At 40.2% G+C, this 25894-nt stretch overlaps 1 protein-coding gene across 3 annotated transcripts in view; it reads right to left on the bottom strand.

Moving 5' to 3' along the window:
* LOC123603497 (speckle type BTB/POZ protein) overlaps positions 1–25894 on the bottom strand; it is a 67460-nt gene that overhangs the window by 18642 nt on the left and 22924 nt on the right. For 2 of the 3 annotated variants that reach the window (XM_045488469.1, XM_045488471.1), the window contains exons 2-3: positions 1466–1610; positions 678–799 (exon numbers count right to left, since the gene is read on the bottom strand). In XM_045488469.1, the coding sequence (XP_045344425.1) occupies positions 678–799; positions 1466–1543 (200 nt within the window). In that variant the 5' untranslated portion in view covers positions 1544–1610. Of the gene's footprint in view, positions 1–677; positions 800–1083; positions 1170–1465; positions 1611–25894 lie in introns of those variants that run through there. The other variant, XM_045488470.1, reaches the window with a different exon arrangement.

The following is a 25894-nucleotide window of genomic DNA, read 5'->3' as shown; positions in this document are numbered from 1 at the left end:
GCAGGTGTTACACCCGTGGCCACTGCCACTCATCCTTCAGCCACAAGGGTGAAGCCAGACTTCAGATGGTCAATAAGCGTGGATAGCAGAGAGAGATGGGGTCCTTAAACTCACTGCTGGGCTGCTGGGTCCAACTACCTTCCAAACCATCCTACACCCCGGGCATTCTGATTGTCTAAGCAAATACATCTCCTTTATTGTTAAAAGCAGGCAATTTAAAACTTGAGATTTTTTTGCGCTAACATCTGAATTTCTTGCTTTTCTTGAATCAGAAAATATGTCAACGGTCGGCCCTTACTCCCACATAGCTACAGACAGCTGGAGCTGAGCGGCCACCACCCCTTTTAGAAGGACACTCACTCATCTGCCAAGGGGTCAACACTCATACCGTATCGTGTATGAGTATCATTTACAACACTGGCCCTCCTTACTCATTTATATTACCCTACAGCCATTTGAGTTTGCTGGTCCCTGACACAGTCATTGAACTGATTCAACAAATGTACAGTGAACACCTATCATGGGCCAGGCACTGTTCTAGGCGCCGGGGAACACGTTAGGAACAAAACAAAGTCTCCACCTTCAAGGATCTTACATCCTAGCTAGGCTGTGTCGTAAAACCAAGAAAATGGGCAACTTTTAGAAAAATTTTTATAGCTAGATATGTTCTTCCTCACCATTTCAGTTTATCATTGGCTCCTGATGAAAAGGTTGAACTTTTAATGACTTCACCCATTTCCTCCCGGCAAAAGCTAAAGTTATTGATGGTCCACATGTAGGAGAATTTCACTACCTTGATCTGTTGACAGAAAACCAAGAAGCGATTAAATAGGAAGGAGGCAACCTAAAACACAGGCTGAAGATCAAATAATCATTTCCCCTCCCTCCCTCTGCATGATTCCCATAGGAAGATAGCCCTGTCTGGCCAGCATGGAGGCTCAGCTTTTTCTGTCCCTCGCCCACATCTTAAGAAATCTCACAGTGACCAACTGCTTTCATGACATTTCTCCACTTCTGAGAAACACTGGGTGGAAAGTGAGAAAAACATGGACAGGGGTGGGAAAGCAGATAATAAAGCCGTACCTAAAATGAGCCTTTGCTCAGAGCAGCGTTTGACAATTGAGATGTTGATGCCACTGCCTGGGGTTGCAAATCTCAAACCTGGTTTCCTGTGAGTTGCCCAAAGAGGAACACATTTCCATCAAGGTGGATAGAAGTGGGTCCAGTTTCAAAGACTCCCCCCCACCCCTCTTTCAAGCTCCAGTGAAAAACACTGGCCTAGGACATGGAGATTCCACGAGGAAAACCAAGGAATGGAAAGCTGACAAGTACTTTTTCTATCTGCTATTTGACAGTTATGTCCGAGAGAAAGCAGGAAACCCAGTGAAGAAAAGAAATCTTATTCTTTTCATGCACCAAAATCCTCCCAAGGTACAAGATTTACAGAGCGAAAACATGAACCTACCTGTGTGTAGCACCAGCTTTCAGCTACGGGGCCACTCGACATTTCTGCCGGAGGTGGAGGACTTGGAACCCTTGACATCGCCAGTTTGAAGGTTAAACGAGATCTCCAAAGTCAGGGGACAAAGACTTCTGTTACTCTCTTCACCCTGGTTGACCCAAGAAGCATGAGGATTTTATTAGATTAATGGCATACTCTCCTATTTCCGTGTGACCTTGCAGACTGGAAACTTTGTCTCCTGCCTGGAATGCTCTACCTTATCATTCAAATGGCTCCTTGGCATTCAATGCTAACCTCAGAGAAGATCACCTAATCTCAAACAGCCTACTGGTCACGATTCCGTCACTCTATTTTAATCTTCTGCCCAATCCCTAATATTATCTTACAAATGAATTTACTCAAAGGGCACAGAAAATACATTCATGAAAAGGCAGCCAAAGAGCAGCCAGCGCAGTGACCACCACATACAACTTTGCCACTGGCTCCTTCCCCAGAGGGCAAAAATACCGCATTCCTAAAAGACAATGACCTTGTTACCACTCTAACTACTACCGCACCTTCTACAGTTCAGTGCAAACTTATTAAGGGTAGTCTTCCGTTCTTCACCTCATTGCTAGCTGCTCTCTCAAAGGGCAACATTTACTTTCTTGGATGTGTTCCTTTCTCTGCAGCAGTAGAGAGCTCACATACATACTCCGTCAGTACCCAATTTTCCAAATTCTTCTCCTTGCTGTTTTCTGATCATTCCTCAATCTTTCTTATTAGATTCTCTTTCTCCAGTGCTATTCCCATGGCTTCATTCTCAAACATTTTCTCAATCTACATTCTCTTTCATTTTATCCATCCCCAGTGTCAAATTTCTGCCTTTATACAAATGATGCCCAAATCTAACTTTGACCCGTCTCCTAAGCCTCAGACCATTTTCAAGTAACTGCTATACATCTCAGGGTGTATACATCACAGGGTGTCCCCGGAGCAAATAAAATCTAAATCAAAATTCTCCCTTTGCAAGGTTTTTCAAAGCACAAAACCATTCGACCACGGGTGAATTTGGTTATTCATTTTTGAGAGAGAGACAGAGAGCATGAGTGGGTAAGAGGCAGAGAGAGGGAGACACAGAACTGGAAGCAGACTCCAGGCTCTGAGCTTTCAGCACAGGGCCCGACGTGGGGTTCGAACTCACGGAGCGCGAGATCATGACCTGAGCCGAAGTTGGACACTCAACCAACTGAGCCACCCACGAGCTCCTGTTTTTTAAGTACAATAAACAAAGCCAAAAAACAAACTGAAAAAAAAAGAGCTTGTAATGTGTGACAAAAGGATAATTTACGAATTGATATATACATTTTCGACAAAATCCGTAAGACAAAAGCCAACGACCCTACATAAAAATATTGTTCACAAAAAAGGAAATAAAATAGCTCTTAAATAGTTTTACATCTTTCAGACCAGCAAGAAAAAAAATCAACCATATCACATATGGGGATATGGGGACTCTCATACGCTGCCAGTGAGGCTGTAAATTAGTATGTATATTTTAGATAGGAATTTGCTGTTTGCAATACGTTGAATATACATGCAACCTAAGACTTAGTAATTCTACTTTAACTGTATATGAGCTAGTGGAGGGGTTCTCAAACTTTAGTGTGCAGCAGAATCACCTGCTGGGCCCCATCCCCAGAATTTCTGATTCAGAGGTTTGAACTAGGCCCAAGAATTTGCATTTCTAACAAGTTCCCAAGTGATCCTGATATGCTGGTCCTGGAACCACATTTTAAGAACCACTGCCCTAGAGAAACTCTGCCCGTGGGCAGAAGACAACACAGAGAAGGCTGTTCAGTGTGGCACTGCTTGTAACAGTGAAAAACTAGAACAAACTAAAAATCCATTAGGAGGGAAATAGAAACCTAAATTGGGTTATTTCCATATAATGGAAAACCATATTTCAGGATTTAAAATTAATGAACTAGATCTGCAGCACCACGGAGATGAGATCAAACACAACGCTAATGAAAAAAAAAAAGCAAGTTTTGGAATGGCATGTGCAGTACCTTATTTATGCAAATTTAAGATTTATATATTATTTACAGATGTATACATTCAGTAGAAGTTAAAAAACCAAAAAGGAAAAAACAGTGACAAGCTATACATCAGATTCGCGATGGGAAAGCAGGAGAGAAGAATGAGGCCGGGACAAGGACAGAAGGCAACTCAAGTTGCTCTCTCTGGTTTCTTCTCAAATGAGGATGATCTCAGGCAAATATGACAATACGTATATCTGATATTTGGGATGACAGCCACTTGAGTCTATACCATTCTTCCTACTGTTCTGTTTCATTTTTTTAAATATACTGTATTGTAAGAATACTATAAGGATGTACTCCATTATATCAAACACTGGTTTATAATATCGAAGGCAGACATTTCTTCCCTGGACACCTGGCTTATTTTCAGCTATGCACAATGCTGCCCTCTTTGCTTGGCTACTAGGAAGCTCTGAGACAAATATGTAAGCTATCTCTTGACACTATAGGATCAGATCATATGCTCACCCTGTAATAGCTTTATTATTTTCTTAACACTGTAATTCACCTTGCTATAATTGCCTCAACTGTTTACTCTTTTATATAGAAGTTAACTACTTCTGGAAACTGTCTCAAATCCTTTGTAGAAAGAGGGATAAATGAACAAAGAAATCACTCAGCTCATACACATTCACTGGCCACTTAAGTAATATGCATGGATTAAAAAGATACAATTGTGGGGCGCCTGGGTGGCTCAGTCAGTTAAGCAACTGACTTCAGCTCAGGTCATGATCTCGCAGTTCATGAGTTTGAGCCCTGCATCGTTGGGCTCTGGGCTGACAGCTCAGAGCCTGGAGCCTGCTCTGAAATCTGTGTGTCCCTCTCTCTCTCTCTCTCTCTGCCTCTCCCTCATTGATGCTCTGTCTCTGTCTCTCTCTCAAAAATAAATAAACATTAAAAAAAGAAAAAAAAAGATACAGCTGCATCCTGAGTAATACCATTGGTATTACCAGAGTCCCCACCGGTTTTAAACACTATCCTACAGCAATTCACAACTAAAGCATCCCATGTAATCACAGATGGAGTTACCAGTTTTATACACATGACACGCTATTTCACATAAGCTAGCAAACTAAGCAATGCAGTGGTATTTTGGCCTCCCCGATTTGTGCAATTCATGACTCCATGATACACTCAAGAATCCAGATGCTACACTTGATCACCTATGATCAAAGTGGGCTTCCATTGGATGGAAAACATTCTCAAGAACTGTTGGTCTAGTTCTCGTAATGAGTAAGTGCACCTTAGGCAATTTTACAAATCCCAATTATCATTATTGCCAGTAGGAGCCAGAATGAAATTTAAAAATTCCCACTTAAAACTATCTTTTGGGCAGACTGGCAACAAAGACGTGAATTCTGCATGTTAAGAGCATAAAATTTGGCTCTGGAGATGTGTGGTGCATCTCTACACTGAGGGAATCATGAAATATTAACAAGTTTATTTTGAAGTTTTAAAAAATACTTCAAAGTTATCTAACAATTAATTTAAGAATTCTCTAAGCCTAAGAAAAAAGACAAGTTTAAAAACCAGTTTATTTTAATAGCTTAGTTGTTACTGCACCATGGTCCATTATTACAACCAGAAAAAAAAAAGTACTACTTTGGTCTTGGCCATTTTTTTTTTCTATCTTTTTTGCTTCTCATTTATTTTGTAGCCAAGTTTTTTTTTTTTTTTTTTTTAAATAATATCACCTTTATTCCAATTTTAAAGAAATGTCCAACCCAGCAGCTAGTAAGATCAGCCTTAGACTCTGAGGAGCTCTAACCACACAACCTGCTGAGAGGGAAATTGACTAGGACAGCACCAGTCTAATTAATTTCACTCCTAGCAGGCACTGAGGGCAAAGTGTTCATCAGCAAAGTAGCCTGGTGTTACATGAACTCTCTAGCACTTCATGCCAACTACTGCAGATGCCCAGCAGAAAAACAATTTGAGAAAAGAGGAGATCTATTTGAGGGTCATGGGTTGAGAACCTTTGTAGGAGACAACTAGCACCAAAATATAGCGTCCCTGGCTTCAAACAAGTTAGGACAAGACCATCCAAGTTCTCTAGTGAAAAATTTCTTTTCCAAAGCTTTGCAAACTTCCCAGTATGCTGACAACTCTGACGCTTAACATATCTACTATATACCATCTATTTTCCTGTTCTTTCTATTAAGTCCTGAACCATGAGGTGACACTTCTGAGTCACACCAAAAAATATACTTTAAAATATTGGGGCATCTGGGTGGCTCAGTCGGTTAAGTGTCTTGACTCTGGATTTCTGCTCAGGTCATGATCTCATGGTTTATGGGATTGAGCCCCGCATCAGGCTCTGCACTGACAGCACAGATCCTGCTTGGGATTCTCTCTCTCTTTCAAAATAAATAAAGTTTTAAAAATCTGTCAACTGTAATACTGCTCAAATTCCAATGAAGGTAGTACCAAGTTAGCAACCAACAGCAATCACCAACAGACTGCATCTTAGCAAGTATTAGGAGACCCTAAAGTTAATCATTTTGACAAGAGATTCAAGTCAATCAATATAGTATGATTTCTCACTAGAACATTAAACAGAAGTAAAAAAGATGTATTAATGCTGTCATGATGCACAAAGCTTTCAATCGAACGTACAAAGTGCACTTCTTCTCTGTCTTCTTTTACACTTACAAACACTTCTGTTGCTGTCAGTAGACTTGAAGCTCTTTAAAAGGAACCTGCAACTCTTTTTTGTGTCCCCTTATCACCTAGCACAGCCTGCCTAAAACAAGACATTCAGCAAAAATACTTTGATGACTGAAACATTTATCCAGTTGCATTCAAGTTCATTAACTTTTCTGCTTGTTTCTCTCACATATCTCTAAAAGAGCCCTTTGAACAGTGCTGAGTATATTAGATTTGCAATGTAATGAGAATCATTAATTTGTTCTTTTGGATGAGTTACACACAAAGCCAAAAACTCCTAGCCTGGCACTCTCAAGTATCAGTCCCGGTAAAAGTAAGGTTCTCATCCATTATCAAGTATGTCTTCGCTCTACAAGGGGGAGAGAGACTGGATATCATTTCCTTCATTTTGAAAACAGGTTATCAGTAATCTGAACTAAACCCGTACATAATCAGCATTCTTTGAGGACAGAAGATGAATTCCCAGTACAATAAAGGGAAATGTCCCAATAGTTTAACCTGCAGTATATGCAGAGCAAGGCTAGAACACTCTCTGAAAAGTGTTGCAAAGAGAGCTTCTGGGGCGCCCGGGTGGCTCAGTTGGTTGAGCATCTGATTCTTGATTTCGGCTCAGGCCATGATCCCAGGGTCGTGGGACTGAGCCTCACATCAGGCTCTGTGCTAAGCGTGGAGCCTGCTTAAGATTCTCTCTCTCCCTCTGCCCTTCTCGCCAGCTCATGCTCTCTCTTTCTAAAAAAAGAAAGAAAAAGAGACAGCTTCTGCAGTTTTTTTTTTTATCTTTCTTTTATTCCACGTAAGCATTCCTCCATCTTCAATCTAATCCAGTCATCCAGCGAATTAAAGAAAATCAGCGACCAACACAGGCATATCACATACATGGTATCTGTAAGTTAGCCATATATCCATCAGTCTTAAAATTATAGGAGTAAGATTGTGGCATAATAGACTGAACCATGAAACTGTTTGATAAGCCAAAAATAGTCAAAACGTCGGCAATTTCATGTGGTTCAACATAATACATAAACATGCACGTGTTAGATGGCTGGGAACATCGCTCCTTAAAAGAATGGTTTGTTAGGGACTTTTTAAAAGCCTATCACTTTTTTTCTCTTTTGATTTAAAGCCTTGTACAGTTTCCAAGTAAGAAAAAATCCCAATGTCATAACTATTTTAAACCTGAGAGACGCTGCCTTCTCCAAAACAGAAGATGCCAAAAAGATTGTAGACCAAAAAAAACCCCCAAAAAACAAAACAAAAAAACGATCACACACACACACTACCAGCAAAAAAAAAAAAAAAAAAAAATTCACAAAACTACGGGAAGACTTGGATATATTCATTTTTTTGAGAAACTGATGTGATCTCAAGGTAATGTTTATATTTCTTGTTACAGAGTCCTCGATAATATACAGCCTGTGAGGTAACAACTTTTTTTCTCATTACTCTAAGGATAGATTATTACAGGTCATACTGACTTCCTCTGTTGCAAGGTTTGAATGACTTTTGAAAATTTGTCATATGTAAACTTACTGCAATTCAATCTAGTCTAACAAAATACTAAATGCACCTTTTATTAAATTTAGGGATGCTTCTTAAAATGAAACTAAGGACAATCAAGAGAGGCCTCAGTAAACAAAGGAAAGACTGGGGTTTCTCTTATATCCCTTATCAGGTTCATGCTTTATAAAACGTACAAGGCAAAAGATGACTGCTTTTGTCTTTATTGAGATATAACAGACATACAAACACTACCTTTGTTTCTTTTCAAATTCTTTAACAAAAGGATTTAGTATTGAATGAATCTAAAGATCAAGAAGAAAAAGTCAACAGTCTAATGGAAAAATGGGTGAAGAACAACCAATGGTTTATAGAAATGTAAATACCAATGGTTCTGAAATATATGAAAACATGTTCAACTCTCATTCATAATAGGATAAATGCAAATTAAACCACATACTGGGGGCGCCTGGGTGGCGCAGTCGGTTGGGCGTCCGACTTCAGCCAGGTCACGATCTCGCAGTCCGTGAGTTCGAGCCCCGCGTCGGGCTCTGGGCTGATGGCTCAGAGCCTGGAGCCTGTTTCCGATTCTGTGTCTCCCTCTCTCTCTGCCCCTCCCCCGTTCATGCTCTGTCTCTCTCTGTCCCAAAAATAAATAAACGTTGAAAAAATAAATAAATAAATAAATAAATAAATAAATAAACCACATACTGATTCACCCAGTGAATTGGCAAAGATCAAAATGTTTGATAACACTTGCTCAGGCTAAGGAGAACATTTCTGATTAGAGTATAAATTGTTATACTTTCTATGAAAAGGAACGTATATCAGAATGGATAAGAAATAGACATACCCTTTGATCCAGCAATTTTCCTTCTAGAAATGTACTACTGATATATTGAACATGATAAATATAAAAGGTTTTTTCACTGTGGCATTATTTGTAATCACAGAATGGAAATATTCTAAAAGTCCATCAACAAGGGCTTGATTAATGAATTATGATACAAATAGACAATATAGTTAATAAACATCTGTTTAAAAAATGGGGAGGTTCTTTCTATTTAAAGAGGCAAAAATACCTATTTATTTTAACATACACATAATTTCTCTGTAAAACTATACAAGACCCTAGGGACACTGGTTACTTCCAAGGAAGGAAACAGGGATACTTGAATGGGAAGGAGAATTTCCATCATATTTCCCTTTCTGTACTTTGTGAATTTTAAACCATGTGAATATGTTACCTTTTCAAATAAAATTTAAAAAGAGAAAGAGAGAGAGAGGAGAGAGGAGAGAGACACAGAGAGAGAGAGACCCCACAAGTGGGGGAAGGGTAGCGAGAGAGGGAGAGAGAAAGAATCCCAAGCAGGCTCTGCACCGTCAGCGTGGGGCCTGATGTTGGGGCTCAATCTCATGACTGGTAAGATCATGACCTGAGCTGAAGTCAAGAGTCGGACCCTTAACTGACTGAGCCAACCAGGCACCCCTAAAACTTAAAAATTTTTAAAGAAATTAGCAGTCTTTCCAGTTAATTTTTCTAGGTTATGAGATGGCTTATAAATCAGACCCTTAGGAGAGGTAACATAGGAATTCTTCAGTGGCTTCCATTGCTATCCAAATAAAATCTACATTCTGTCATGATTGCCAAGATCTCAGTGTATGTCCCTGACCTCATCTAACACTTACCCTTCACAGTCACGGTGCTTCAGTCACTCAGGCCTTTAATTCTACTTAGTGAGCATATCAGCCTCTTTCCTCAGCCTGGAAAACCTTCTTCCCCCACATCTTTTCATAGCTGCCTCCTTGTCATCTAAGTGTCCTATCAAGTAGTATCTTCAGAGAGGCCTTCCCTGACCACCCGATGTGAAGTAGCCCTCACTTCTCGCCTGCTCGTTACATTACCCTACTTTATTTTCATCATTATCACTACCTGAAATGATCTTGTTTTAAGTTCTTCACTAGTCTATTGCCTTCCCCACCACAAGTTTAGCTCAATCAGAGAACAGCATCCCTCTGTGCCGAAAATGGTATCATAATAGGCACTGAGTAAATATTTGTTCAATGAAATTGTTGTTGATAACTAGACGGCTGTCTTTTGGGATCCTATTTTTCCTTAATGAGCTCTAGTTACAAGGCTAAAGTTTGGGAGTTGTTGAGTGAATAGGAACTACAGGAATCCAGGAACACTTTTAAAACAATAAAACCTTCTCAAAAAGAAAAGTATTGATTCATCTCACTCCAATTTTAAAGAACTCATTCAATATGTCTCAAAACTATACCCTCCTCTGATAAAAAAAAAAAAAAAAAAGAAAAGAAAAAGTCCAAGAAAACTTGGGAGAAAAACATAAGCCTGTACAGCTAAATGGGGAGTTCCTAGATCCACAAAACAATAGTAACGTAATAAGCACATTCTCCAGAACAAGTCAATCCTGGTTACAGGAAATACCATTATAGCAGCCGCCAGGAACTCAGGCTAGACCTTGAAGAGAACGTTCTTTCAGGTTAAACTGTTATGTAATAAAATCTCAATATATTGATAAAACTGAATCAGATCCTTAACATTTACTTAAGTTTGATCTTAAATTTGCATATCTGACATGAGGTTTGATTCCCTTAAAACGGGCATGTAGAGAAAAGATATTGAACATTAAATATATACACATATAAACATGTACATCTATAAATATAGAGAGACAGAGCTATCTCTGAAACATGCCTAGACACATAACTAAGTTTTTTCTGTGCCAGACTAATTTGTACAACGTATCTTCTGCCATAGCCAAATATTTATTAAATTAAGAGTTGAATTATTCTTGCAACTATGTATTTAAGAAAAACTCAGAAACAAGTACACTAGTATGTATGCAGGTCAGTACCATTAAGATTCCCCAGTTTACAGATACCTTAGGCAAGCAGAGACACTGAAATGATTTTAAGAGTTAGATACACTGTCGTAACATAAAAAGGCTATTTTGCCCTCTCATCCATCTAAGTGTTACAAGATCGAGATTTGCAGAAGTAGCCTGGCTAGTAAGGTTCATCCAGACAAAGCCACGATGAAGATAAACGAACAAGAAGGTACATGAAAGAATCTCAGGTCGCGGAAAGCAGTGGGATAACCAACAGACAGCTCCTACTGATTTCCAAACCTCGGTGTGTGGGGGCTGTTTACAGCCTTATAGCCCTTCTCTACAGGTTATAAATAACTGCAAAGTGTCCTTGTCCCCAAGGAGACCTTAGCAGCTAGCTCAAAGGTTAAAATATGGAATTATTCTCACTTTGGATGAAACTCTTCCACTTGGCAGAAAAACAGCAAAAAAAAAAATTTATTGCCGATTTAACTTAAGGGCCAAGGAATTAATCCCTCTCCCTAAAAACTATCAATTGTGTAAGAGTTGTTGATATAGACATGTTAGCATAGTTCACGATCCCCAAACTATATCAGGGCGAAAGCAACGCGCGCTCTGTTCCAAACACAAAGGTCTGTCCTGGAAAGGGGCAGATGCCACTCACAGCCTTGTAGGACCGCATCCCTTCAGACCTTAAAGAAAGACTTCCTGCATTTTTGTTTTTTTGTTTTTGTTTTTTTTTTTTAATTTAGGTAAAATTGACTACTGAGCTAACTGCATCTACATAGCAACATCTTGCCTCCACTTGGATAGGGCTCAACAACACAACAAATCATGGCTGCCACAAGCATGTTTCTCAAGGTCTGGGCTAATACTGTCACGTGATGTGCTGCTATTGTTAATTACTGAACCCTTGCTGGGGGTGGGGTGGGGGGACAATCACCACCAATTCCTCCAACTGCTTTAAAAAAAAAAAAAAAAAAAAAGGTGGGCTGCCTGGGTGGCTCAGTCAGTTGAGCGTCCAACTTCAGCTCAGGTCATGAGCTTGTGGTTTGTGGGTTCGAGCCCCGCGTCGGGCTCTGTGCTGACAGCTCAGAGCCTGAAGCCTGCTTCCAATTCTGTGTCTCCCTCTCTCTCTGCCCCTCCCATGCTCATGGCTCTGTCTCTCTCTCTGTCTCTCGATAAATAAACGTTAAAAAAAAAAATTAAAAAAAGAAAAAGGCAGATAGGGTTCATCAGATGAAACTTCTCCACACATCACTTTCAAAATCCATCATTTGGGAGAATGGAATGATACGAATCCAAATCAGCAAACAAACCTGATTATAAAAGGGCTATTTCACTTCAAAGTGGATCTCAGTTCTAAAGGAAAACACCTTTAGAAATGAAGTTATATAGACAGAACCAAATAATCAGCAGTTTCTCTCTTTTCGCAAATGATATTAATGTGATGATTCCACCGATGGTTTGGGCAAAAACCTCTAGGGCCACAAAGAGCAAATTTAGGAAAGATGAAGATTTTAACACATCCCACGTGTTATCAAAGATTTCTTCTCTAGGTTGAGAAAATTCATTCTAAAACAAGAGCCAGAACAGAATTTTAAAAAAGAAGGAGGAGGAGGAGGAGGAAGAGGGAAAAAACCTTATGGCTAAGAAGATATGTTTATTATATAATTATATTCCCAAAGCTGTTTCGAGATTTGGGAGGTTCTAGTTTTTCACCCTCTCCCCTCAACTACAAACTATGAAGAACCTTATAAAATTCAATAGTAAACAGATGAAAGGCTTGGCTCTAATACAATTTAAGTGTGTCCAATCTGCAAGGAATTCAAAAACAGAAGACTCGTTTCATGAAACAAACAGGCAGAGGTTGTGTAACCCCACAGAGTCCTCTGGCTATTCTAGAAGCCAAATTCAACATGCCGTTCTCTTTGGCCACCTATACTTTAGTCAAGCCATTTAAAAATATTTCTTGCTAACATAATTTGGCCACAGAAAGAGTTCACGGAATACATACCAAAGAACGTCCAAACGGGTCGTAGGGTATACTATTTGGAATACGTTCATTAACTTAGAAGCTGAAAAGGCCTATCCACCCCCAGGGGATTTGGTATACTACAAGGGCAACCAATTCTCTTCAGCACAGCATTAACTACTACTGTCCAGAAGTACAGAATTCAGTATTCTCTGGAGATACTGTTCCTTATGAGAGGCACTTGGACCTCCCTTCGACTATGAAAGAGAGACCGAGCTAAGGGGTTGGGGGTGGGAAGTGGCTGACTTTATTTCCCTTCCTCTGAAATAAAAGGAAAAGTATTTCTGGAAGAAGAAGAAGGAGGAGGAGAAGGAGGAGGAGGAGGAGGAGGAGGAGGAGGAGGAGGAGGAGGAGGAGGAGAGGAGAGGAGAGGAGGAAGAGGAAGACGAAGAGAAAGAGGAAGAGGAAGAGAGACTGAAGTATATTCTTGCTTTAATCTCCTTTAACTGTGGTCTTAAATCTGACGACTGTTCACATGGATCCACGTCCATGTTCCTTACCTACAAACCATCTGCAGAACATAAATTCTCTCTTCTTCTAAAATTATTAAAAATAAGCCAATCCCTACGTTAACGTTAAGGTTCTAACTAAACTAAGCGGAACAAAGGAAAGGCAGGAAGTTCTCAGCTTTAAATAAATGTTCATTCCAAAATTCATGACACAAGGAAAAAGTAAAACCACACAGGCAGACAAAGCAGGGGAAAGTTAGACAGAATGTCTGTCTTAACAGAATTTCCTGGCTCCCAACAATGTGTGTCAGATTTTAAAAGACTAAAATGTAGTAATACCCATTTTACCCAATAAAACTCTGTAAAAACATGCATAAACATTTGAGGCATGAATCTCATACAAAAAAGTAAAAATTTTAAGATGCTAGCCAGAATGACAGAAGCATTTTTTAAGTTACCCATAGAGAGAGGAGCTCTGCATTCACACACAAAGGCAATCTGCTCAGAATCAAACGCCTTTAACAGAGTAAAATGAAACCCAAGACTTGCTTTAAGGTATTTCCTTTTATAAACTGTAATTTTAATCTCCCTGAAGATCTTTTCTAGGGAGAAAAATAATCTCACTCTAAGGTCTCCGTACCATGTGTTATCAACCACTGATTACAAATTTAAATCCAAACATCTTTTCTCCTTTCCACCATTAGTGTAAAGCCTTATATTATATGCTACAGTCACCAGAGATCTGAACAAATAGCCATGGTTTACTCCAGGAAAGAATATTTAGAATAAAACTTCTTTTGAAGCCACCTGTGAAAAATGGTTTGTTTTTTTTTTAAACACCGTAATGCTCATTATTTAAAAAAGAAAAAACAAAAAAACCCACAAAAAACCTTACATGTTTACCTTATACAACTTCCAATTCTACATACCATTTGCACTGAAATGAAACAGTAGATTGCACTCAAGACGTGCATTTTCTAAAGTCTTGGTAAATATTTCTGTGCATTTCATTCTGCTTTTTGCCTCATGTTGTTTAAAATAAAACTATGCAAAAACTCAACAAAGTTAAGTCAGTAGAAAGAGTGTAATTTGTCTTGTCTAACAGGAAATCTCTGTTGGAAATAGAGATGATGAATCAGACTTAACCAGATTCTGAATCTCCTACAAGTCTTTACTTACTTTGGCTGTTCTGAAAGGGAAAATCTTATAAAAGCAGGTGATACATTTGCTAGGATTTACTAGTTAAAATTACCATTCTTCTATTTTATCCTAGTTCTGGCTATTCTATCTTTAAGTCATCTCTCAAAAAGATTATACTTAGATACAAAAGTCCGAAAAATCCAAACGAATTCTTCTCATCCACTGGCCTATGAGTGCAGCAAAAATGAGATAAGCGGCTTGCTCCGTGTCAGCGTGTACAAGGGGGGGTGGAGGGGGGTCACTGCCACTTCTGTTAGTACTCACAAACTGCTGAAAGACTTATTTTGTGTTCATGTAAAATACCCTTTATAAAAAGTGCTCTGTGGGTCAATTACACTAAAGCAAGATACACTTACAAAGCCACGTATCCTATGGTTTCAACAAGTAGTGGCCACAAGGTTCCTGCTGAAGACTGGGGAGATATCTTGGCTAACCACCACCACCCGAGTAATCTATCACAGCCTACAAAGTAACTGAAAACAGAAACAGGGAAAGGAGTAGTTGCCAGGCTTCTAGGGGCCTAACATAAGCAGAAAATTCTAGCACTACCTTCCCCCTTTTGTGGGACACGAATACTGCCTACACTGCGGGTGATTCCTTAGAAACTTTGCTTGAAAACGTAAACGCTAACTTTAACTGGTACCCTGGTACAAATAAGCTTCTCTTATTTTCCTAAACCAGTCTGGTTACTATCAATAATGGAAGGAGCCCTCACCAAAAACGGTCCTCCACTACTGACACTAGAACAGGCCAGTTTTGAACAGAAGATTTAAGAGTAAGCAAGTCAGGATGAATGCGTTTGATAAATATTTACTCAACACCAACTGTGAAAGGCACTCTTTCAGACACAACGGTAAAAAAAAAAGAAAAAAAAAGACAGGGTTCCTGACCCCCTAAGGGTAGACAGACAAACACCTCCTAAGACTTCATAAGTACTCCTCGGCAGAAGATGGTAACCAACTCTAAGAAATGAAAATGCTCTGAATATCGGTGACTCTTAAAACAGAAACCAATACCTTTAGTCCCAATCTCTCTCTCTCTCTCTCTCTCTCTCTCTATTAAAGTTTCAGGCTTTGGGGCACCTGGGTGGCTCAGCTGGTTAAGTGTCCAACTTTGGCTCAGGTCATGATCCCATGGTTCAGGAGTTCGAGCCTCGCATCAGGCTCTGTGCTGACAGTTAGGAGCCTGGAACCTGCTTCAGATTCTGGGTCTCCCTCTCTCTCTCTGCCCCTCCCCCACTCACACTTGGTCTCTCCGTCTCTCTCTCTCTCTCAAAACTAAGTAAAAACATTAAAAATACTGTTTTAAGTTTCAGGGTTTGGCTTCCCAGTTAATTTGCTACAGTGAACATTTTCGGGCCCAATGGATTGGCAAAATTTAAGGAGTCTGACAATGCTGGTGAGGACTGGGAAGAACAGGGACACCTCTTACCCTGTTGGTGGGAGGACAATTTAATACAAGCAGTCTTGAAAAACAGTTTATCATCTAAAAAACTAAAGATCGAGCAATTCCACTCCCAAATACAGCCCAGAGAAATTCCTGCACATCCATCAGCACACATAAACAAGAATGTTCACAGCAGCGTAACAGGCAAACATGCTCTCAAGAGCCAAAAAACGTCAACAGTAGAATGGACACACAAATAATAGTATATTCGTATAACAGAATGCAATATGGCAATGAAATTAAACTAGGGTTCTACATAACAGCATGGATGAAAGTTACAAAAGTATTGTTAGATTCTGAAAGAAGACACAAAAGAACACATATTGTATTAGTCCTTTTATATGAAGTTCAAAACCAGACAAAACCAAACCATAATGGTCTGAAAGGAATCCTAGGTGGTAAAATCATAAAGAAAATGATCATCACAAATGCCAGACTCTGCACAAGAGTATGGGTTACGATCTAGAAGGAACACACGATATAGCAAGCTTCTTCTGGGTGCCGGCAAGGATATATTTCAAGGTCTAGTTGGTGGTTATATAGGTACTGTACCTGCTTTTGAGAATTCACCTTAATGTTTGTTTATTTTTGAGAGAGACAGAGACAGAATGCAAATGGGTTAGGGACAGAGAGGGAGACCCAGAATCCGGAGCAGGCTCCAGGCTCCGCACTGTCAGCACAGAGCCCGACGCGGGGCTTGAATTCACGAGCTGTGAGATCATGACCTAAGCCGAAGTCGGACGCTCAACCAACTGAGCCACCCAGGCACCCCGAGAATTCATCTTTATACAGTTAAAGGGGCACCTGGGTGGCTCATTCAGTTAAGTGTCCACCTCTTGATTTCGGCTCAGGTCATGACCCCGTGGTCATGAGATCAAGCCCCACATTGGGTTCCACACTGAGCGCGAAGCCTGCTTAAGAGTCTTTCTCCCCTCCCTCTGCCCCTCCCTTGCTCGCACTCTCACTTTAAAAATAAACTATATAGTTACATCTTATGTATTTTCTAAGTTTTATATTTCATAATAAAAATGCTCAACACATATACTAAAATTAATAGAGTAGCTACATATGTATATATACACATACATATACATGTATATATCTTCTTACATCTAAGGGTGACTACAATGTTTTCCACAGAATACACCCTTGATTTTTTTTTCTTTAAAAAATTTTTTTTTTAATTTTTTTAACGTTTATTTATTTTTGAGACAGAGAGAGACAGAGCATGAACGGGGGAGGGTCAGAGAGAGGGTGACACAGAATCCGAAACAGACTCCAGGCTCTGAGCTGTCAGCACAGAGCCCGACGCGAGGCTCAAACTCATGGACCGTGAGATCATGACCTGAGCCAAAGTCGGCCGCCCAACCGACTGAGCCACCCAGGCGCCCCTTAAAAATTTTTTAAAAGTTTATTTTTGAGAGGGGGGGGGAGGGGCAGAGAAAGAGGGAGACACAGAATCCGAAGCAGGCTCCAGGCTCTGAGCTACCAGCACTGAGCCCGATGCGGGGCTTGAACTCAAGAACCATGAGATCATGACCTGAGAGGAAGGTGGACGCTTAACCTACTGGGCCACCCAGGCAGGTGTCCCTTGATTTTTTTTTTCTCAAGACAATTCATAATGAGAACTCAGTAAAAACACAGGGCCACCTAGGAATGAACACCTACAGACAGTCTTTTCTATTATACTTTCTTTTTTTGAATTTAAATGCAATACCTAAGATTTGTATTTCAGGGAAATTTGCAGTACTTACACAAATGTTTAAATCTATGTATGGCTACTCAGCAGCAGCCATTAGTTAAAACCCAAATTATTACAAGAAATAACCCAAAGCTTTTGAAAGCAAAGCCAAGATACAAGTATTTTTTTGGTATTCATGGAACCGGCAATGATTTCCCATCTCACTCTGGGTAAAAGCCAAAAATCCTTGTAATGGCTGAAAAGAGCCTGCACAATCTGGACCTCATTACCTCTCTGGCCTCACCTCCCGTTATGTTCTCCTGAGCTCACTATGTTCCAGCCAAACTGCCCTTCTTTGCTCTTGTTCCTGAGGCAGAACAGGCCTGTTCCTGCCGCAGGACTCTGTAGTTGCCTTTTTCTCTACCTGGGTAACTCTTCCCCTAGATGTTCTTCTGCTGCCCTCATCACCGTTGGGTCTTTCCGTAACAGTCACCACCTCCATGAGGCCTTCCTGGACACCCTTAAAGATGTCATCCCCTCCCCCAAGCCCACAATCCTATTCCTCCTTCATTACTTCATTTTGTTCTTTAGCACAGAAAGTCATCTACCCTACTATACCTGGAATGTATGAAGGCAGCCTCTTGTCTTGTTTCCACCCAGACTGTGTCTGGCACGAGGCAGGCCAGAAATAAACACTTATTTAATAAATGGCTGAATTAATCTCTTTTTCTTTTGGATTTCTATTCTTGAAAGGTTAGACCGTAACTAGATACACTAAAAGAAGAATGTGCCCCCCCCCATGCCAAATTCAATAACAAAGTTCATTTTACTAATAAGTTTCAGGTTTACTGCATCACAGATAAAACTTATAGACAGTTGATACAAACTAAGCTGTCGTTTTCCCTAACAAATGTGTAGTACCTGTTTTAATGACAGCAGTGCTGGGAGACCACGGAGAGACAAGAACTCTCTCATACTGCCGGTGCAATTGTACATTGGCATACCCGCATGGGAACTCCTTGACAAGACGGAGAGTAGCTTGAAGACCGATTGCTGCCTTTAGTTATGCTTGTTACGTCGTTTGGGTGTTTTTGAACAAGTATGTTTTATTCCTTCTAAGTGTATTCATTGTGAGAGAGACAGAGACAGTGCAAGTGGGGGAGGAGCAGAGAGAGAGAGGGAGAGAGAGAATCCCAAGCAGGGTCCGCACTGCCAGCACAGGAGCCGGATGTGGGACTCGAACTCATGAAACTGTGAGATCATGACGGGAGCCGAAACCAAGAGTCAGATGCTTAACCAACTGAGCCATCCATGGGCACCCTGAAAGTAAGGTGTTTCGAAAAAGAATTATGTAAACAAAATACAATTTCAAGAAGAAAGTTCTTTGTATTTTTACCCCCACAGAAACAGAAGACTTCTGTTATTATCCAGATGAAATATCCCAAGAAGGTGACTACACTTGGAGAAAAGAAAAAAATTACTTTTGGTTTAGATACCAAAATATTTTATGGCAGAGTTTTCAAAGCGAAGGGGAAAACAAAACTCCATAGTGTTAGTGCATCGTGTAAGAACATAATTTTACTCTAAAGAAAGATTTTAAGTAAGAACACTTCTGCCCAGCATAAATTGTGGGACTGATGTGATAAAGAGCGGGGAAAGAACTCCATTCAAACTTAGTGATTACAGTGGCATACGGGAAATAATTCACTAAGCAAAACCGCCCATTGGGTGACATGACAGATACGTCTGAGCATGCAGACAGGAGCTTATACTTTTGATGGAATACTTCACCCAAGTTAAAGCTGGAGTAAATCTAGATCCAAAGGTTATTTTCTGAACACAGTACTTGGGACCTGAACCATATTGTAAGACATGAACAAACCTGAGAGAAGATACACAGGCATCTGATATTCTATAGTTATACTTATTACTGAGGCTTCCACATTAAGGTCTTATCAATTGTTTAAAATAAATACTTTGCGGGCACCTGGGTGGCCCAGTCGATTAAGCATCTGACTTCGGTTCAGGTCAGGATCTCACAGTTCGTGAGTGCGAGCCCCACGTCGGGCTTTCTGGGGTCAGTGCAGAGCCTGTTTTGGATCCTCTGCACCCCCCTCCCTGCCCCAAAAATAAATAAAAAGTTTTAAAAAATCCTTCGCACATAAATTCTTCTCGAATTCTTAAAGATAGTTCACATGTTCGTGAGGTGAAAATATCATGACTATCTATTCATATAGGAGGTGGCGGCCCAAATTAGTTGTCAAGCAAGGAAGTCCTACTGAAACACTTGCGGGAGGCAGAGTGTATTATTAGAGAAGAGTAACAGTTTTCGTTTGTAACACTTCAGCATTCCAAGTGCTCGAAGCTCTGAATAGCATCCACGTTTAAAGGGGGAAAGACATGGAACATAAAAATTAAAAATGTACTCAACCTCGCAATAATGAATAAAGTATAGTGGATTAAAGACTCCAGACCAAAAAACATTACAAATGAAAACCATTGATCATTGAAACATATGGTCCCTCAACAAAATTTATCGGTAATAATTCTAATATAAGGTGAAGGCTTATTATTTTTTAATGTTTAATTTGGCTGAGAATGCTCCAAGAAACTCTTCTATAAATATCAGCTATGTCTGGATCATGCTGAACTTAGAAACTAACACAAGAATTGCCTGAACTGGATTGGAGATCATTAAACAGTCCTACCCTTAGTAGGGAGGAAGAACTCCGTAAAAAAGTAGTAAAAGAGGAAGAGAGAAAAGGAAAAAGTGAGGAGTTACTGACGTTTATGGAAAACAGCCACTGGATATGAGACAATAAAAATACAAAATAATGAAATGCAAAAGTTGCCAAATTTATCAGATTCCAAAAAGAATCTATAGGAAAATAAATTTTCAGAGCCTCCAACTCTAATAAAAGAAGTTGGCATTCCAAGTTATGAAAAGTTTTCCTCATCGCTCCTTCTCCCCCAAATGACTGTGAATACCAAAGTGGTATTCGCCAAGGGGGAGAATTCAAATAAGATACTTAGGGGGAAAAAAGAATCAAACCACCAAAGCAGCCACAATAACGAGGAGGAGGACAATGAAACCATGAGGGATACACAGGAGGCCATTGGAGTTTTGTCTGTAATGGCAAATAAATGGAAACAAGGTAAAGATCCATCAAAAGGTTTAGAAAAACTGAAACAGTCACAGTGAAATAAAAATTGAATGGCTAAAATGAGGGGCCCAGATTTATATGTATCAAACGGATAGGCCTTGAAAAACAATAAGAAGCGAAAACACTACAACAGAATTTATATATTCTCTCTCACACACACACGTGCACACACGTGTGCACACACACACCGCACTGCAAGGATGCACACTAAATTTGTGGTAATAGGTTGTCTCTGGGGAGTGAGGGTGGGCAAAAGAACAGAGAAAATAAATAAAGAGGACTTCAGCTGGAGATGTTTGTCATGATCTATACTTTTTGTTTGCCTTTTTAAAAGACATTTCAAAAACAATGAATTCAGAAGGAAAAGTAAATTAGAAAAGATTTTTAAAAATCGACACTGGAGAAATATTTTAAGTAGACAATAATAATGTGTCTGAATCCAGCCCAAAGAAGCCAATGAATTCAGTTCCGATCTTAATATTGAAAAATCGAGCTCTTGTTGGTAAAGTGCTTTTCCCAGTTGATGGGAATTACATAGCACTGGGCCTATTTAAGCAGAGGATATAGGAAGCTGACTTCCTGACAGCAAGAAAGCACATTAAAAAAAAAAAAATTAACATTTATTTACTATTGAGAGACAGAGACAAACAGAGCATGAGCATGGGAGGGGCAGAGAGAGGGGGAGACACAGAATATGAAGCAGGCTCCAGCTCTGAGCTGTCAGCACAGGGCCCAATGTGGGACTCGAACTCCCAAACCGCGAGATCACAACCTGTGCCGAAGTCAGACGCTTTACTGACTGAGCCACCCAGACGCCCCAAAAGCACATTAAAAAAAAAAAATTAAGTATTTATTTTGAGAGAGAGGGACAGTGCGTGTGTGTGCACAAGTGGGGAAGGGGCAGACAGATAGGAAAGAGAGAGAGAATCCCAAGCAGGCTCCAAGCTGTCAGTGCAGAGCCCGACGTGGGGCTCGAAGTCACGAACCTCGAGATCATGACCTGAGCGAAAGTCAGACACTTAACCAAGCCACCCAGGTGCCCCAAGAAAGCACATTTTAAATACAACTGATACAGTAATCCAGACTATCTTCAGAGACTAAAGCCTTATATAAAAGGAATCGGGTGTCCACTGAGGACCTTCTCTTTCCTCCCCACCTCCCCATCCTACCTTCCAACCTCCTGAACACTTGTCCTCCTCCTCCATCCTTCCCTAATTTTATTCCTTCCCCTCAAGGGACTAATCCAAACCCTTCTTCTTTAATCACCTCCAATTTTAGTGCCTGAACTCAAAGACAGATTCTTTAAAAGAAAACTTGAGACTTTAAGCTTTTTCTCCTCTTTCAATTACATTTTTTCCTCCCTCTTCATTTGCTTTTTTCCTTCCCCAACCTTTTCCCCCCCTTCCATTCTCTTGCTGACCAACAGTTGCTCTCAACTGCTAGCAAGCCTCTGGCATATATTTACTTTTCAATTCTTAAGGAAAAGATACTCCAAGGTAAACCAAACAAAATCCCCCACGCCATCGTCCAAAGGTCAACTAAAGGGGAGAAAACTTAAAAGTCAAAAATACGAACCATATTTTGCTGCCTTTCATTTTGGAATGAAGGCCAGGAATACGGTTTGAACTACCAAATGAGACAGCGAAACCAAACTTCCTTTTACATTTTGTCTTTATAGCACTGAAATATATCGGGGGTCGTCTGTTTCACAAGACACTTGGGTTAAGAATTCTAAGGCCACTCAATGAATCCACACAGTTAGGTACAACAACCTAGCGGAAACCACAGCCTCAAGATTCACAACAGAGGTACAACCCACACACTACTACCCCATCCCCCTGGTCTTCGTTATAAAGACCTCCAAGATCCTCCTGTGTTTAATGCTTTAAGCTACGTAACCATTTCCTCACAAACATTAGTCAGTGTGCTTCGGTCTCCGAAGTACTTGGACATTCCTGATCTTATTTGGGAGTTTTAACAGCCCTGTGAGGCATGCCCAGCGAGTAATCTTACAAATAAGGAAACACAAACTCGGAGGTTAGAATCTGTCATGTCACATGGCTATGAAGGGGTCTGAATTCAGAACTCAAGTCTTTCAACTCCTAATCCAAAACTTCGTAATTCCTGTGACTGGGTGATTCTTGGATCAGGTATGGTCTTTTATTCAACACGTAGGAACTGGAAAAATAACTGATAGAAGATATATTTATATACCCTAGCTTTCAATTCCCATTTCATTTTTTAGGTGGCAACTCTGTTGCAAAAGTATGCTCTTTTATCTAATGAATTCTGAGCACCATTAAGGGAGACCTGGGTTAATCGTTGATAGGCTCATGCCAACTTTCAAGGCCGGACCCTGGGAACAAATCATATGTCCTAATACTTTAAGAAAGACTTCCCAGGGGCACCTGGGTGGCTCAGTCAGTTGAGTGTCTGATTCTGGATTTCAGCTCAGGTCACGGTCCCAGGATGATGAAATCGAGCTGTGTGTCAGCCTCTGTGCTGAGCACGGAGCCTGTTTAAGAGTCTCTCTCTCCCTCTGCCCCTCTCCCACACCTGTCTCTCTCTAAAATAAAAAGTATAAAAAAAAAAAAAAGAGAATGACTTTCCATACTTTAGCACCTAATAATCATAATTCTTTTCTAAAAGTTTTTCTTAAATGTATTTACTTTTGAGAGTGTACAAGGGAGGGACAGAGAGAGACGGAGACACAAAACCCAAAGCTACCCCATCTAGGCTCTAAGCTGTCAGCACAGAGCCCGACACAGGGCTCGAACTCAAGAGCTGTGAGATCATGACCTGAACCGAAGTTGGATGCTCAAATGACTGAGCCACCTAGGCACCCCATAATTTCTTTTTTTTTAAATAAAATGTCTCATGTTCTAACATGCCAGAGTAATTTTGTAGCCTGAATCCAAAAAAACTGTCCTCTCCTATAAGCTCAATGAATTAAAAAGCACAGCTTCAGGGTCCCCGGGTGGCTCAGTTGGCTAAGCGTCTGACTCTTGATTTCAGCTCAGGTCATGGTCTCATGGTTCGTGGGTTTGAGCCCCGCATCAGTCGCTGCACTGCCAGTGCAGAGCCTGCTTGGGATTCTCTATCTCCCTCTCTCTGTCCCTCCCCTGCTTGCTCTCTCACTCTCTCTCAAAATAAATAAATGAAGTTAAAAAAAAAAAAAAAAAAGAACAGGTAGGACATCCTACCTGTCTAAATAAATAAATAGCTAGCTAGCACAATTTCTTTCATTCCCTAATATTTATTTGAGATGTCTACCGTGACTAAAATAGGAAACAGCATCGTGTTCTACCCAATTGCTCAAGCCAAACCCCTCTTTTCCCGGCCCATCTATCAGCAGGTCCTGTCAAATGGTCTTGCTTCCTAACACATTCCACATTCATCCATTTCTGTGCAGTTTTCTCTCACCTGAACTGGTGTTAACTGGTTTCTCACTGATCTCCATTATTAGAAAGGATCCTAGAAACAAACCAGGAAACACACCTAACATTGACGTCCCCCGATCTAGCTTTCTAGTCTTACCTAATGTGACTGTTCAAATTAAATCAACTATCACACTATCCGATCCCACTGCTCAGTCTACATTCACAACAGGACTACAGTGGCTATATAGACTGTATTCCTCCCTAAGGATGTGGGGTTACAAAGATAAATTTGCCACTCTATTTGTTCCTGGCTCTCTATGAACCTCTTCCCTTTCAATTCAACCAAACCTTTGCTGATTAAAACTGCACAGACATTATTTGACTCTGATCCTCCAGATGTTTTTAAAAGGCTCCTGAAAACCCTCTCCTTTGAAGAAAAGACTCATCTTATCAGCGTAATCAAATTATTATCAAATAGAGTGCCCATTTTGAGACGCCTATGGATTATATTTTGGAAGAGTAACTTTCCCCCACTTATACAAGCAAAGACAGATATTTATCCTAAATCCAATTACTAATCTTAACACTAATAAATATGTTGCTATTGCTGGAGTCCTAGAGTCAGTCAACCATAAAAAATGTTCACTGAATGCAGTTTGGACGTCCAGTCCCACGGTGAACTTACCAACCAGCCTTAACACTACCAATTTCTTTGTTTGGTTTGAATAAAGAGAGAATGTTTCTGGCCTTGAGGAGCCAGGAAAAGACTCAGCTTACAGTTAAAAGAAGAACTGCACATATTCTCAGGAACTGAGAGCTTCTCCCCAGTATAGAAGTTTTCATCCTTTGAACAATTTTCCTGCCATCTTTTACAGTACACTCTGCCTTTAAATAGCAAGCCAAAAATTTTGAAGTCACAAAAATTATTTCTCCATTTATTCACCCCTAGACACCAGATGGAATGAAAACTCAGTGAAATCAATTTTAAGAATCTAGAAGTGTCAGCTAAGTATTCAAATCAAAAAGGGAAGCCTTCAGGGGACCTGTGTAGCTCAGCTGGTTAAGTGTCCGATTCTTGGTTTCAGCCCAGGTCGTGATCTCACGGTCATGAGATTGAGCCCTGTGTCGGGCTCTGTGCTGAGTATGGCCTGCTTGAGATTCTCTCTCTCTCCCTCTCTCTCTAAATTAAAAAAAAATTTTTTTAAAAGGGAAACTATGGACTCTAAACACCAATTCAATCAAATATTAAAAACTTACAGAATGTATAAATAAATTAACTTTTAAGGAATCGGGTCTCCAAAGTTACAAAATGTGGGTAAGCTACCACTACATTTTTTCTTTACTGCCAGAGGTAGTTATTTTAAGAACTATCTTACAAAGGTCAGCATTTTATTAGGGCTTCCAAAATCAATTCTTCACAATGAGAAATGGACATCAGTTAAATAAATAGAATAAGAATAGAACAAGTCAATATATTCATAAGCTTCTGCTGTCCTTGGGACCTGAATTCTAGTGCAGGCTTTGCACATGCTTCCCTAAATTTGTGTTTTCTCGTCCTTAAATTAAGGATGACTGTCCAAGTTTCCTTTAAAAAAATTTTTTTAACGTTTATTCATTTTTGAGAGACAGAGAGAGACAGAGCATGAGTGGGGAAGAGGCAGAGAAAGGGAGTCACAGAATCTGAAGCAGGCTCCAAGCTCTGAGCTGTCAGCACAGAGCCCGACGCGGGGCTCGAACTCACACACTGCGAGATCATGACCTGAGCGGAAGCCGGACGTTCAACCGACTGAGCCACCCAGGCACCCCCCCCACCCAAGGTCCCTTTTAGAGTGCAGGTTCTATGCCCTTTGGAAATAATGTTAAAATGATATCTGCTTCTCTTCATATATGCTTTCTGAAAACTAAAAGATATGCATATATGTAAAACAAATAATTCAGAAGCTGTAAGAAGCTATAGATGAAAAGTAAAAGTTTCCT

The sequence above is a fragment of the Leopardus geoffroyi genome, chromosome E1 (assembly GCF_018350155.1).
Source record: "Leopardus geoffroyi isolate Oge1 chromosome E1, O.geoffroyi_Oge1_pat1.0, whole genome shotgun sequence".
NCBI lineage: Eukaryota > Metazoa > Chordata > Mammalia > Carnivora > Felidae > Leopardus > Leopardus geoffroyi.
This window is presented reverse-complemented; position numbering and strand designations above follow the sequence as displayed.